This window comes from Aulonocara stuartgranti (assembly GCF_965226115.1).
Source record: "Aulonocara stuartgranti genome assembly, chromosome: 16".
NCBI lineage: Eukaryota > Metazoa > Chordata > Actinopteri > Cichliformes > Cichlidae > Aulonocara > Aulonocara stuartgranti.
In genome coordinates this window covers 17515614-17528823 of record NC_138952.1, presented here as the reverse complement: position 1 = coordinate 17528823, position 13210 = coordinate 17515614, and the positions used below count along the sequence as shown (strand labels likewise).

The 13210-nt window shown below is 38.8% G+C and overlaps 2 protein-coding genes across 7 annotated transcripts; both read left to right on the top strand.

Moving 5' to 3' along the window:
- The first annotated feature begins 13 nt into the window (after positions 1-13).
- LOC309691277 (protein FAM237A-like) lies at positions 14-7006 on the top strand. Of its 6 annotated transcripts, XM_082508884.1 has the most exons (5): positions 14-122; positions 4203-4569; positions 4868-4935; positions 5589-5715; positions 5981-6059. In XM_082508884.1, the coding sequence occupies exons 1-4, from the start codon at positions 54-56 to the stop codon at positions 5706-5708; spliced, it is 624 nt and encodes a 207-aa protein (XP_082365010.1). In that variant the 5' UTR covers positions 14-53; the 3' UTR covers positions 5709-5715; positions 5981-6059. The 6 variants fall into 6 exon arrangements, with proteins under 6 accessions (XP_082365010.1, XP_082365012.1, XP_082365009.1 ...); XM_082508886.1 differs by lacking the exon at positions 5589-5715 and having other exon boundaries at positions 5981-7006; XM_082508883.1 differs by having other exon boundaries at positions 5589-6068.
- Positions 7007-7218: 212 nt separating this feature from the next.
- On the top strand, positions 7219-12855 carry casp10 (caspase 10, apoptosis-related cysteine peptidase). The gene is made up of 8 exons (XM_082508882.1): positions 7219-7575; positions 8355-8632; positions 8748-8853; positions 9059-9194; positions 10984-11078; positions 11302-11419; positions 11497-11995; positions 12111-12855. The coding sequence occupies exons 2-8, from the start codon at positions 8358-8360 to the stop codon at positions 12286-12288; spliced, it is 1407 nt and encodes a 468-aa protein (XP_082365008.1). The 5' UTR covers positions 7219-7575; positions 8355-8357; the 3' UTR covers positions 12289-12855.
- Positions 12856-13210: the final 355 nt, after the last annotated feature.

Sequence of the window (13210 nt, the reverse complement as noted above, 5' to 3'; positions counted from 1 at the left end):
TAGGTCCAGCTGTGTTTCCCTCCTGTTGCACATTCCCTCATTACAGCCTGCGTATGTTTGTGTTAGGGTCCCTTTGTTCATCATCGTCGTCAGGTCGTCTGTTTGTCATGCGTCAAGCTCAGGTAGACGTGAATCTGTTTTTTATTAATCTGGGAAGGACTTTGACAGGAAACTCAAGTGACAAAAGTGATTAATACAAAACAATGCAGACCTACTGTAACATGAGCCTGTCATCAACCATAAAGTGTATTTTTTTTCTTTCTCTCAAATCTCTTTATTTGGTTTTCCAGTGTTCTTTATCATAAAGGCAACTAAGATTCAAATATAAATGATTACATATATACAATAAGAATTAAAGTAAAAACAAAACAAAACAACAACAACAAAAGAACGTTGGACAGAGGATGCTATTTATCGAACTACCAATGAGGCTCAGTGATCATTTATATCTGTACAGTATTGAAGAGATCTATAAAAGGTTGCCAGGTTGAATGGAATTCCTCCAACCTCCCCTTTAGTAGGAGTTTAATTCTTTCCAGCTGCAAGTGTCTCAATACACCTTGTGTTAACGCTGATGTGGTAGGAGGCACCTTTTGTTTCCAATTTAGTAGAATCAAACGGCGTGCCAGCAGCATCACAAAACGTATCACATTATTTTGGGTGGCTGATAGGTCTACAACAACCGGCTTCACTCCAAATAAAGCACAGATTGGGTCTGGCTTAAGTTTTTTTAAAAAGAATTTTAGACAAGATATGAAAGACATTATTCCAATATGTTGCTATACAGGAACAATTCCAAAACATGCGCCAGTGAAGCAGGTTGCTGTTTACATCTTTCGCAGGACGAGTTTACATTGGGGAACATTTTTGACAGTTTCAACTTTGATACATGGAGTCTATGTAGCACTTTAAACTGTAAGAGTCCATGACGAATGCAAACAGAGGAAGAGTGTACATTTTCCTGGGCTTTTGTCCATTGATTGTCTGGAATTCTCGTACCAAGGTCACACTGCCAGGCCTCTCTCAGATAGTCAAGTGTGATAATTCCATCCAGTTGTGACAATGCGTTGTGAATTTTTGTTATTAGTCCTTTCTTGAGTGGATCAAACTGAAATAAGTTATCTAAGGCAGAGTCTGGGGGCCGATCTGGAAAAGATGGAAAAAGCCTCCCTACAAAGCTTCCGATCTGTAAGTATTTGAAAAAGTCATTACTGTGCAAGTCAAATTTTTCTTGCAGTTGCCGGAATGTGGGAAAAACCTTGTTGATGAATAAATCCTTTACTGAGTGCAGTCCCTTGTGGTTCCATTAGAGAAATGAAATATTTGAAAGTGAGTGAACTAGAGTCTGAATCTTGGGATTTTTGTGCCTGGATCCATATTGCTGGGAGACCACACCGTCCCCTTGAGGGACCCCGGTGTGTATACCATAATGTCGAACATGCAGTCACTCAAATGTTCCCTGCCGGTTTGTAGAAGTATTCATGATTCACGTAATTTCTCATAATGATGATGATTTTCACTCCGCTGCATCTCTTCCTGTGTAGAAGTATCCTAACAATACATTTCTTGTATGAATATGAAAATGGTATTTGTTTAAAAGTTATAATTTAGCCTTTGCAGTAAAACTGTTGTAAAGTCTACTTCTTTACATCATGAAAAGGATGAATGAGTAAGAAACCCACCCAGGACATTTAGTGTTGGCTTCTCACTGTGAAAGTAATTGCATTTGAGATCAGGTATGCTTGTGACATTTCAGTAAAAGCATAGAAACGTAACTCGTTCACCACTCTTGATGACTGGTCTTCAAGTTTTTCACAGTTGGCAGAAGCTGCAAAGTTTCTGAGATCTGGTTGCTCATGTTTTCTTCTTAGTTTGAACTAAACTTGTGCAGCAAGCAAAATATATTAAATCTTTGAAGTGTGGTCAGTCTGCAGCAGGTGGACAGGAAGTAAACTGCAACTTCCCCTGAACATTCTTGTACTAAAATTGCTTGGTTTTTAAAAAACTAACATTAGACAGTTAACTCAAGTATTATGATGAGTTAGTAGCTTCTGTCTCCACATAACCAGCATCAGGGTGCAGAATCATTATAAATGTCCTTTCCGTTACAGTACATGCGCATTAAACATCAATAACCTCCCACTGAATTATAATATCTTGCCTTTTTAAATTGCATTTCAGCAGTTTCCTTTTGTAGTTCTTACACATTTTGTATATACAGCAACAGTCATCAGCCAAATAACCACATTACTATGTAACTATGCAATAAACGATAGCAAATATTTCTAAATTAAGCTCCCATGCTTCCCTGAATGTGATCAAGAGAATTGATAATTTCAGAATTGTTTAATATTAAACTGCCACTGTTCATCTGCAGAAATGATGCTTAGAAAAAAGGTGATTGATAATTGTGACAAGCGTTAGACTAACGCTGCACACAAAGGAGGGAGGCACTAACGTCACTTAAGACCAACCTGATATTTACCAAACCCACATCAACGCTTAAGCTGGGCTGACTACCAAGGCTTTAAGTGGTAAGTACAATATTTTATTTAACAATAATTTTTTTAGGTTTGGATTTTTAGGCAGAGCAAGACCTTTCTAGGCCTAGTGTTTGGATTTGGAGAGCTGATCTTTAAAACTGAATAGGGAAAAATATAATGGGAGCTAATAAGGCTTTAGTTTCAGTTATCGCATCTTAAATATTACAGAAAAAGGTTCTCGTAATGCCTCCATCACAAGCGGCATGAACGTGGCATTTAAAGTGTGGATTTTTTTTTTAATCATATGTATCACCTTAAGTTATACTTCACTAAAGCTATTCTGTACTTGTTTTTCTGGATAAATGATTATTGTTAAAAATATCTAAAACAGCTAATCTGTCTTTGTGTAATACTTTTAAAAAACTTTTTTTTTCTTTACTGAAGCCACAAACTAGATTGGATTTTCTTTAGTAACCTTTTTTCCACTCCGTATACATACATATCACTCAACAGACAATTATTCTAAAGCTAATTGATTAATAAACATAAAGCTTTATTTAATTCCTTCTAAAAAATGTATGTAAATTTTTTTTTTAAAAGTCTTGTTTCTACACATTTATATTTTATTGCTTACTGTAGTTAGAATATTATGTAAAAATGTATGGGATCACTCAAACGAGGAGTTATTAACATTTTCAGTATTTTGTGTCATATCAAAGTATGAGTCGATTGAGGAAAAGTACTGGGGTACACAAAGTTAGTTGCACCAATGATACATTTTGAAAGAAAATCTCAACCAGATTTCTGCTTCTTGAGTATTAAAAGCACTTCTTAGTTAGGTCCTGTCAGTGCTGTTTTACAAAAATTAAAATTCATTCTCCAATAGTTTGGCAGCAAACGACTCCTCTGCCCATGAGTCTACCTAAATCTAAAGCTTCAGCACTACTGACTTTATTTTCTAGGAAACACACTGGACATCACAAACTGTGCACAGCAGGTTTTCAGGCCGTGCTTTCTCTAAACAAAATTTCAGTATGACATGCAACAGCTGCAGGTGTTCGTCCTCACAGGTTCCAGCATGCTACTGAATAAAGGTGAGACTTCACTAGTGTGTCAACTGCACTGCTCTCTAAACTTCCTCTTCCCCTGCAGCTGAGCTAAAAGCAGACTGTCATCACAATTCGCTTAATTATTCATTCCTTTTATTTTAAAAGAGCCAGCTGCAGTTTTTCTTCTGATGCCAAAGATTTGAAAGCGACAAAGAATGCAAGCCATAGTGAAAACTTTAGCAAAGACTGGAAATGAACCAAGTTTAATATTAAGAAATGTCAATAAACATGACAAGCGTTCGTCTAACACTGCATAAAAAGGAGGGAAGCGTTGGCGTCAGTTAAGACCAAACATATTTATTAAACCCCCATCAACACTTATTGATAAAGCTGGGCTGAATACCAAGGCTTTAAGTACAATATTGTAATGGTTTCCAGTTTTTTCTTTTGTTTTTAATTTATTTAAAGATCCGAGGAGTGTAAAATGAATAATAAACCCAAAAAGTACGTTTTTATTTGCCAGAAAAACAAATGGTCAAAGTAAAGCTTGAACACTTGCAAATGTAGCATATTCAAATATGCTGTGCGAAAGTGTTTATGACTGCTCTTAATATTTTAAATATGCAAAACCTCCAATCTAATACAAAAGCTGCTCTGTGCTCTTTTGCAGATGGTCCTGGTGCTAAATAACATGGGCATAGCCACAGTGTTCATACTGACCTGTATGTGCGCCGTGCCACTGCAAGGTCAGAAGCCAGGTCAGGTGGACCCCCTGAAGGCCCATCGGGGCAATCTGCAATGCTGGGAGGCGTCCTCGGCTCTGCTGCTGGAGATGCGCTCTCCGAGGATTGCTGACACAGTGCCTGCCTTCTGGGACCTCATGGAGTCACTCAGGGCTTCAAACAACAGCAAACACACTGCACTGTTCTGGGACCTGGCCCAAGTCTTCTGGGACATCTATCTAAATTGCATTGTGTCCAGGAGTCATGGGCTGGGCCGTCGACACATAACTGCTGTCCAGTCCCTCATTACTGACAGTGAGTACTCAACCACACACTTCTCCTTGCAAAGACAAATAAGTAGGATCATTTAGTTTCTTTACAATAAAAGAAAAATTAATATTAAATTGTATTTATACTGGAGAATTGAAGATTAAGGTCCACGACTCACCTGCAGTTATCAAATGTAGTTTTTCATTCCTTAAAATGCTCCTCATGCATTTATAATTGATTAGGTGTGGCTGTACACCTTCATTCAGTAAATGTCGACGTATGAATTCTGTCAAACCTCTTCTCCCCTGCATCAGTGAGACTCGCTTACATGTTCTCTTAATAGATGATGGGGGAGACAACTGTGGTACAGACAACCAGAGCTTTGTTGTTGAGCAGGAGAAAACCACACAGGTAATCGGAAGCTTCACAGTGGGGATGCTGACTGTAATAACATCCACAGCGTCTGGAACCTGTTGGATAGCAGCTCTGCTGTGTTGAAGTCTGTTTCACTGTGACTCTTCCTTCACACAAGGTGTCTTTTTCTACTTAAAGTTGTCATACACCGACAGCACAGGGTGAAACTTAAAGGGAGAAATGAACATTAGATTTCTACCCTGGAAAGAGCTGAGTAAGTGTCCTCTCACAGAGAACAGGTCACTAACAATGAGGTGGTGGTGGTGCCAGCTGGGATGGCAAGAAACCTGGGAATCATCCTAGGGGGAAGTGTCTTGGGTAGGGTTGCCAACTCCCTGAAAAATAAATAAGGGACACCTCATGGCCAGGGCTGGGCGACCCGATTGTCTTCACCCTTCCCAGTGGGGGGAATTTTTTAGCTCTTGCTTTTGTGTGAAATTATTTTTTTAACCATTTGACAAAGTGCGTCCCTTTTTCAGCTCAATAATTTTGTTTCTAAATATGGAAAAATCCAGTTTTTCAAGGGACGGTTAGCAACCCTAGTCTTGGGACATAACAATCGTTGCTAATCCCGATTAATTTCTCCTTTATAAAAATCAACTGGATTTATCCTTTCCTAACCATCTGGGCATCTTTATACCTTGTTGCAGCTCCTGCATCTGACTGTAGCTGGGATTCAACCTTTGCAAAGCTTTAAACACCCATTCCCTACTCGGTTCACTACAACGGCTCCCTGTGGCTGCCTGGTCTCTGCTTTCCTCTCTTTTTAGCTTTCTGGTCAGTCACAGGACCCCATTATCACTCTTCTCACTGCAGGCTTTTCTCTGTTGTTTCATTTTAGCTGTTTAGTGAAGCGTCAAATGTGGAGCCAAAGTGCCATAGTTACTGCATCTCTTGCACTGAAAGCTTTAAACCAATGCTTTTTGACTTAAATGTCTATTTTTTTTTAATGCAATTGACTTTTGATACAAGCATCTACTGCCCCATGAATTTTGTAACATGCTTAGCATTTTTTCTGTCTTTTTTTCCCCCCTTCCTTCAGAATCCTTCAGATTCAACCGCTCAGGAGCAAAGTCCCACGCGTGGCTCCATGTGAGAGTGAGACGTAGAGGGCAAATCAAGACCCTGAAGACAGAGCCAAAATAAAACGCACAACTACTAGAAAAGATTAAGGATAATTCAAAGTAGATAGCTTTTTATAAACATTCTTTCCCAGAAGAAAAACTCGATTTTTCTTAAAGTGACTTTTACTTATAGGATCTGGTTTATGTAAACATGAATGGAGGTGAGACCTCATTACTTTTAGGACACTGAGCTTTGTTATCCAACACTTCAAAGCGAAAAAAATTTGGCAACATAAAATTTTACCCCACACCCTTTTAATGACTACAGCTTGTTTTTATCAATCTCAAATCATGCCGCTATGATTATGCAGTTTTAATTTTTAATTATTATTAAAATTATTATTTTGAATTAAGATTTGAATCTTGTCTGATGTACTGTTCATATCAAGAGTTGTGATTTTGTTATAATGTTTGGGCTGTCTTTTCATCAGAATAGTAGTGCCCGATTGTTCATTTTAGGCAGAAATGCTTTTTCACTGCTGTGAGCTGTAATTCCCTGAATGTCAAAATAAATCAGTCAGCAAATAAAACCTGGCTGTCAGACTCTAACTTCACAAGAAATGCGATTTGATCTACATTTAAGCAGAATTTCCTCCAAACTCAAACTGCTCACTAATTTGATCTGAGGTTTTTCTGCCAGGTGAAATGGAGGACATGTAGAATATAAGCAGCTGGAATATGGGAGTGAGAATGTTTCTGCCATTAGACAACTAGTTTGGGTTTGAAGAGAGCCACTGTTTTAGAGTTGTCTTAAGGACCAAGTAAACACAACACATCTGAATCATCGTATGTCTGAGTCTTATTATGTGTAATTGGATTACTGGAGGCCTAAATTGAGTATGCCTGTAAAGTGCTTTGGGTGAGCTTCTGTAACAAAAAATGGACTTCAAAACTACATTTTTCCAGAGAATTCATTAGGAAATGAACGATGAAAGCAACACAGATTTGTCTTTTATGGGTATAAAAGAAATCCTGTTAGCAGACACAAGGCAGAGTTTGATGTTTCAGTGATCATAATATTTTGAAAGTAAACAGGAGTGAGCACTTTTCTTTTATTAGTCTACAGACTTTATAGTTACTCAATCTAGATTTATTATTAACCTGCCTCGTCGGGGACTTGCCCAGACATGACTCCAGGCTTACGCAGAGGTGATTCCCGATCGAGGCCACGTGCGTCACACAGGTAGTTGTTGACATAATGGCAGGTTGGAGTACACATCCCACTGAGTGAAAACAGGTTGCTATATTTTCACCTTTACATTTAAGTGATCCGCACAGTAACTAGCTTGTCGATGCGGCAGACTCTCTTTCACTTTCGATTCCTGCTTACTCGCCTGGACTTACTTTAACTACTGAAAAGTTGCTCTACGAAGTCTGTGACGTTCTCGATGGCGAGTTAAACCATTTTTCAGCAGCCACCGACAACATGAAGTACGCTTGAAGTATGTGGACATAAACAACCAGTATCGTCGTCGTCGTCCTTCAGACAAGCTGTCAACGCGTGTCCATACAGGTACCTCTGCACGAGATGGTGTTTGAGCACAGATGGCTACCATGGGTTACCTTTAAGTGTGCTGAAGTTATGCAATGTATTTTCCGGGACATAAGACTAACTGAAAAATGAGAATACAGTAAACTCTGCGTGTTACCATGTTATTCAATAAGGTTAAAACGACATGACATGATGGCATCACACAGTTGCTGCAGGTTTCTCAGCTTCACACCGATGATATGGATCTCCACTTCCACCACCTCTCAAAGGTGCTCTGTTGGATTAAGATGTCTGTGGAGGGCTTTTCAGTGCAACGAGTTCATTGTCATGTTCAGGAAACCACCTTGAGATGATTTGATGTTTGTGACATGGTGTAATATCCCGCTGGACGCAACCATCAGAGGATAGATATACTGGGGTCATAAAGGGGTGGATGGACATGGTCAGCTGGAATTATGAGGCGCAGTTGGTAGTAAGGGGCAGCTTTCGTTGAGTTATAGATACATCAATTTTGTATTCTAGACATCAAATAAGATATTCTAGACATGCTATAATAATAATAATAATAATAATAACGGAGAAAACGTACAACATCAAGACAGCCCTATTTATTTGCCTTTTCGTAAGAGACGTAAAATCATCTAGAATGCAAAAAAGTATTATTGAAATGACTATTTTTGAGTCATTTCTCCAAGGAGCAATTTGCATGATGTGACCACTTTGCATAGTTAAACAACAGACCTAGGCTACATATTTAAATTTCTGGTTTCTGAAAGTCTTGTACTTTGTTTTAAATACAGGAAATGGAATTCCAAAATTTGTTGCTAAAGGTGGGTAAGGCACTGTCTAAAGATGAAGTGAAAGCCTTGGTCTTTCTTTGCACTGACCTCCTGGACCAAAAGCCAAACAAGGTGGAAACGGCCAGTGAGCTCTTCTCCTGCCTGATGAAACAAGACCATCTCTCACCTGAGAACCCACAGCTCCTGACCGAGCTTCTGGTCACTACTGAACATCATGCCCTGATCCGGGATCTCTGTCTCGCTCCACATACAACAACGAGCTTTATTTCTCCCTACAGGTATGCCGTTCATGTTTCACTTCGTACTGTTTCGTTTTTCTGATTTAGGTTTACATTGAAAAATAAATTTTAATCTGTAAAGCTATTTCTATCAAATGTTTTTCCGTAATTCCAGGAAGCTTCTTTACAGCCTCTCTGAAGAAATTACTGATGGTGATCTGAGAGAAGTGAAGTTCTTGTTAAACACGATGATCCCACGTAGAAAACTGGGGGAACATATTGTAAGTGCGCCTTCAGAAATGTGGTAAATGTAGCCCATAATATTTCATTCTAGTCCTTCTTTATAACAATGTGTTATGTATGTGTACTTGTTACCCGTAGCATCGCCTGCCATACGTTGTCACATTTTCCTTTGAACAAACCTGCAGAACTTCCGCACATACACTTCATTTTTCCATCAGTGCAAAGACCTTGTGTCATTTTCAGACTACACTGGAAGTCTTCTTGGAGATGGAGCGCATGGACCACCTTAGCGAAAGTAATCTAAACACCCTGGAGACCATAGTGAGGGAGGTGTGTCCCATGCTGAATGCTAAGATCAACCAGTTTAAAAAACGGCGAGGTAAGCTATTCACAAAACGTCTCTTGCTGAATGTAATTTCAGTTTCATTTGATTTTATTTTTGAGTCTATTTGCCATTCTGGTTACTTTTTTTGTAAGTAAAGATGGAAAAGAAACAAAGTTCTATTCTTTTCTATTTTAATTATGCTGAGGTAATTAGATTACTTTTCTGTTGGGACAAAAACACAGGTCCTCTAATCTGTGGGATTCCACAAGGTTCAATTCTAGGTCCATTGTTATTCTACAACTCACAACAAGAGTTGCCTCACGGCGCTTTGTATTGTAAGGTAAACATCCTACATAATAAGGAAATGAACGTAAACGATCACATCACACAACCTCGTATGAGCAGCACATGGTGATGGCAGGAAGGAAAAAGTTATTTTTAACGTCTGAATTAAGAAACCTCCAGCAGAAGCTCAGAGAGGGGCAGCTGTCTGATGCCAACAGGGTGAGGGGAGGAAGATGGACCAAAACACTAACCCTGGAATAAATGATTAAATGCAGCTGTAATATTTTATTCTTCACTGTAACATCTTATTTCTCACAGTGTTCATTTGCAGACAGAGGCTTTCAGTTTGTGACACCAAGACTCTGGAGCAGTTTACCACTTCAGCTACGTTTCTCTCTGCGACTCTGAAGAGTCAAAACCTTCTGTTGAAATTTTCCTGTTTAGCCAGGCCTTCTGTTGACATTCTCTTTTTATTAATATTATTATCTTATTTCATTATTTTTGTTCTGTTCTGACAGGTTGCTTTTTCAGGTTGTTTGTTTTTTCCATTCTATTAACTGTTGTACAGTGCTTTATGACTTTATGCCTGTGAAAAGACATAAGTAAAGTTTATGTAACCATAGCCTTAAAGCAGGGCAGGCATGCACTTTGACCATTTGCTTTAAATAGAGGGTGCTGTGTCTTATCTTCACTTCACTTTACAGTCACATTCCATCTTATTAATGGTTCTGTTTTTTGTTTATGTTTTTACTAGAGCGAAGCTAGGACTCTGTTTGCTCTGATCCTTATCAGGGCAATTGTCGATCTTTAGTGGGGAGGGGCCCATTTGGAAAACCAGCTAACTGTAAAAGTCATATTTCCTTTTGCATTCCATTTAGATGCTTGGATAGCCATATCTGGTTCGAAGCGGGCTTCAAATTTGTCTTAAGCTTACAGTTTGAAACACTACTATTATGGGTTGTTTTTTTGTTTTTTTTAAGTCTATCAAAATTTACTTAGGTTATTTTTGTATCACTATTGCATACGAATACAAGCAAAGTCATTTAATACTCTAAATCAGTTTGTTAGAATCATTAGCTTCAGTCAGGAATTAGTCAAAGATTTGTTTTGAAATCATTTTTAATGATCTTTGAATTTGACTTTCCTGCATTCCTCTTATGGGGAGATAAAAAAAAAAAAAAGAGCGTCAGTCACATAAACAGTGTCTCTCTTCCACAGCATGTCTTTGGTATCTTCATCCCCTCACCCACAACTGGTTGCGGCAGATGGCCGCCCCTCCCTGAGCCTAAATCTGCTGGAGGTTTTTTCCTGTTAAAAGGGAGTTTTTCCTTCCCTGTCGCAAAACCTTTTACCTTAGAATATAAAGCGCCTTGAGGCAACTGTTGTTTTGACATAGCACTGTATAAATTAAACTGAATCGAATGGGTTAAGCACTGAGACGAGCAGTCGTGATTCAAACAATAGCTAAACTCTTGTTTAGCTTTTTGTGAAATAATACCAGACGTTTAAAACCTTGAAATATAATTGTTCCCCCCGCAATTATTGCCCTTCTTTGCAGTCACCTGTCCTGTTATGACAACTGATGCTATATCAACTCAAGAAAAGGAGTCCGTCACCATGCCGATATCGCCATCTACAAACACACAAGATGAGGTGTGTGTATTTTTTTTCTTATATATGTGACATGCTTAAATCGTAATCACTGGTTACGGCCCTGGCACTACATTTAATTTGAGCTGGAGCCCTCCAGGCGGATCATTCTTCCCTTTGTATACTTAGTTTTCATTCCAGAGTTTAACTTGTGGATCAAATAGAAGTTTACAAGTAATGCACTGAATGATGTCTTCCCTGTAATCTGTGTCATTTATCTCTGTAGGGCTTGGGAACATATCCCATGACATCTGAAAAGAGGGGCATCTGTTTAATTGTTAACAACGATAACTTCAGTAAGTCCAGCCAACTAAGGAAACGGGAAGGAACTGAAGTGGATCAAAGTAAGCAAATTTTGGCAGTCAATATACGCTTCATGTTTGTGGTCCTGCATCATCCTTAGATCGTCTGTTTCTTCCAGAATGTCTGCAGAGTGTGTTTCAGTGGCTCGGCTTTAAAGTGGAGAGCCACCATGACTGTGACACGAACCAGATGCTCTCTGTGTTCAAGGAGCTTGGCAAAAGAGACCACAGTCGGTTTGACTGCGTAGTGTGCTGTGTTCTGAGTCATGGTGTGGAAGGCAGCGTGTACGGTGTGGATGGATCCACTGTCAAGATCAGTGATTTGACGGACCTTTTCAATGGATTAAATTGCCCGTCTTTAGTGGGCAAGCCCAAGCTGTTTTTCATCCAGGCCTGCCAGGGAAACAACGAGCAGCAAGCTGTCTTCATTGAATCTGATAGCTCTGCATACAGCTTTCATTGGACTGATGCTATAAAGGCTAAACAGGGTATCCCAAATAGTGCAGATTTCCTGCTGGGAATGGCCACAGTTCCTTTTCATGTTTCCTTCAGAGAGAGAACCAATGGCACCTGGTTTATTCAGTCTTTGTGCCAAAACCTTGTTCAGATGGTGCCCAGGTTAGTGAACCAAAATATCAAATATAATAAAATTTATTTTTTTTTTAAAATGAAGAAGAATGCTTTTTTACAAAAATGCTGTACATTAGCTCACCCTGTGTCTTATTTTTCCTAGGGAGTTTGATCTCATGTCAATCCTGACAAAAGTGAATGCAGATGTTAGCAAGAAGAGTGATCGGTATGGTCAAAGAAAGCAGATGCCTCAGCCAGCCTTCTCACTCAGGAAGAAGGTGGTGTTTCCGGTTCCCAACGTCCCTACTCCATCTATTCACAAAGCATCGTCAAATTCTTGATTTTTACGTTACTTCAGAGCTGTGGATGCAGATCAAGAATTAAATGCAACAATTTGTTGAAATGCAGAAGTTTTCTATCAAAATATTTTTAATGCAGTTTTGTGTAGAATATTTTGAATTTTAGTCCTCTGTGATCAGGATTAATGTTCTTAATAAATGTGGCTCTCAATAACCTCACCAGGTCTCCGTGGTAACATATACTACTTATGCTAACATGCTCTTGATCAGGATGTTTTTAAGAGTTAAATGTTAATTCTGCTGTTAGTGTTGGATTATAACAACATTCTCTAAGTGCCATAGAGCTTATCCATTGATGCTAATGAATGAAGCCTTGCAGTGGAGTCTGCAATTGGATGTCATGTCTGTTGGCAGCCAGTCTGCTGGCACAGCTCCATATGGAGCCGTGCCAGAATTGATTGAAATGTAACCAGAGTAATTAATATTATTCATTCTTTAAAAAAACAAGCAAACAAACTTTACCCCGTTTTGTTACTTTCTTAATTAACTGTTGTAAGTGAAAAGTGAATCAAGGAATACTGCATTACATCAAAATACAGAATCTACTAAAAAATACTTCTCAGTTTCTTTATAAAAATGTTTTGTCAACAAGCACTGTAATTCTAACGCACACCCATCCTTACAAGACAAAAACGCAGTGAAGGTTAAAGACTTGCCTTACACAAGAAACTTTGTAACGTCAGCCTCCTTAGTGATCCATCCACCTCGTGACAGTGAGTCACAGCTGCCTTTCCCGCAATCATTAACGCTTTAGATGTGTACTGTGTATATTTTGTAGTCAGTAATGTGTTAAGATTTAAAAGGAACCTTTTGACATTTAGCCTCGTTTGACTTTGTCTAATAATCGGGAGTCCAAATCTCTACAACAAAAATTGCAACAATTAAAAGTAAAATGTGACAAAGC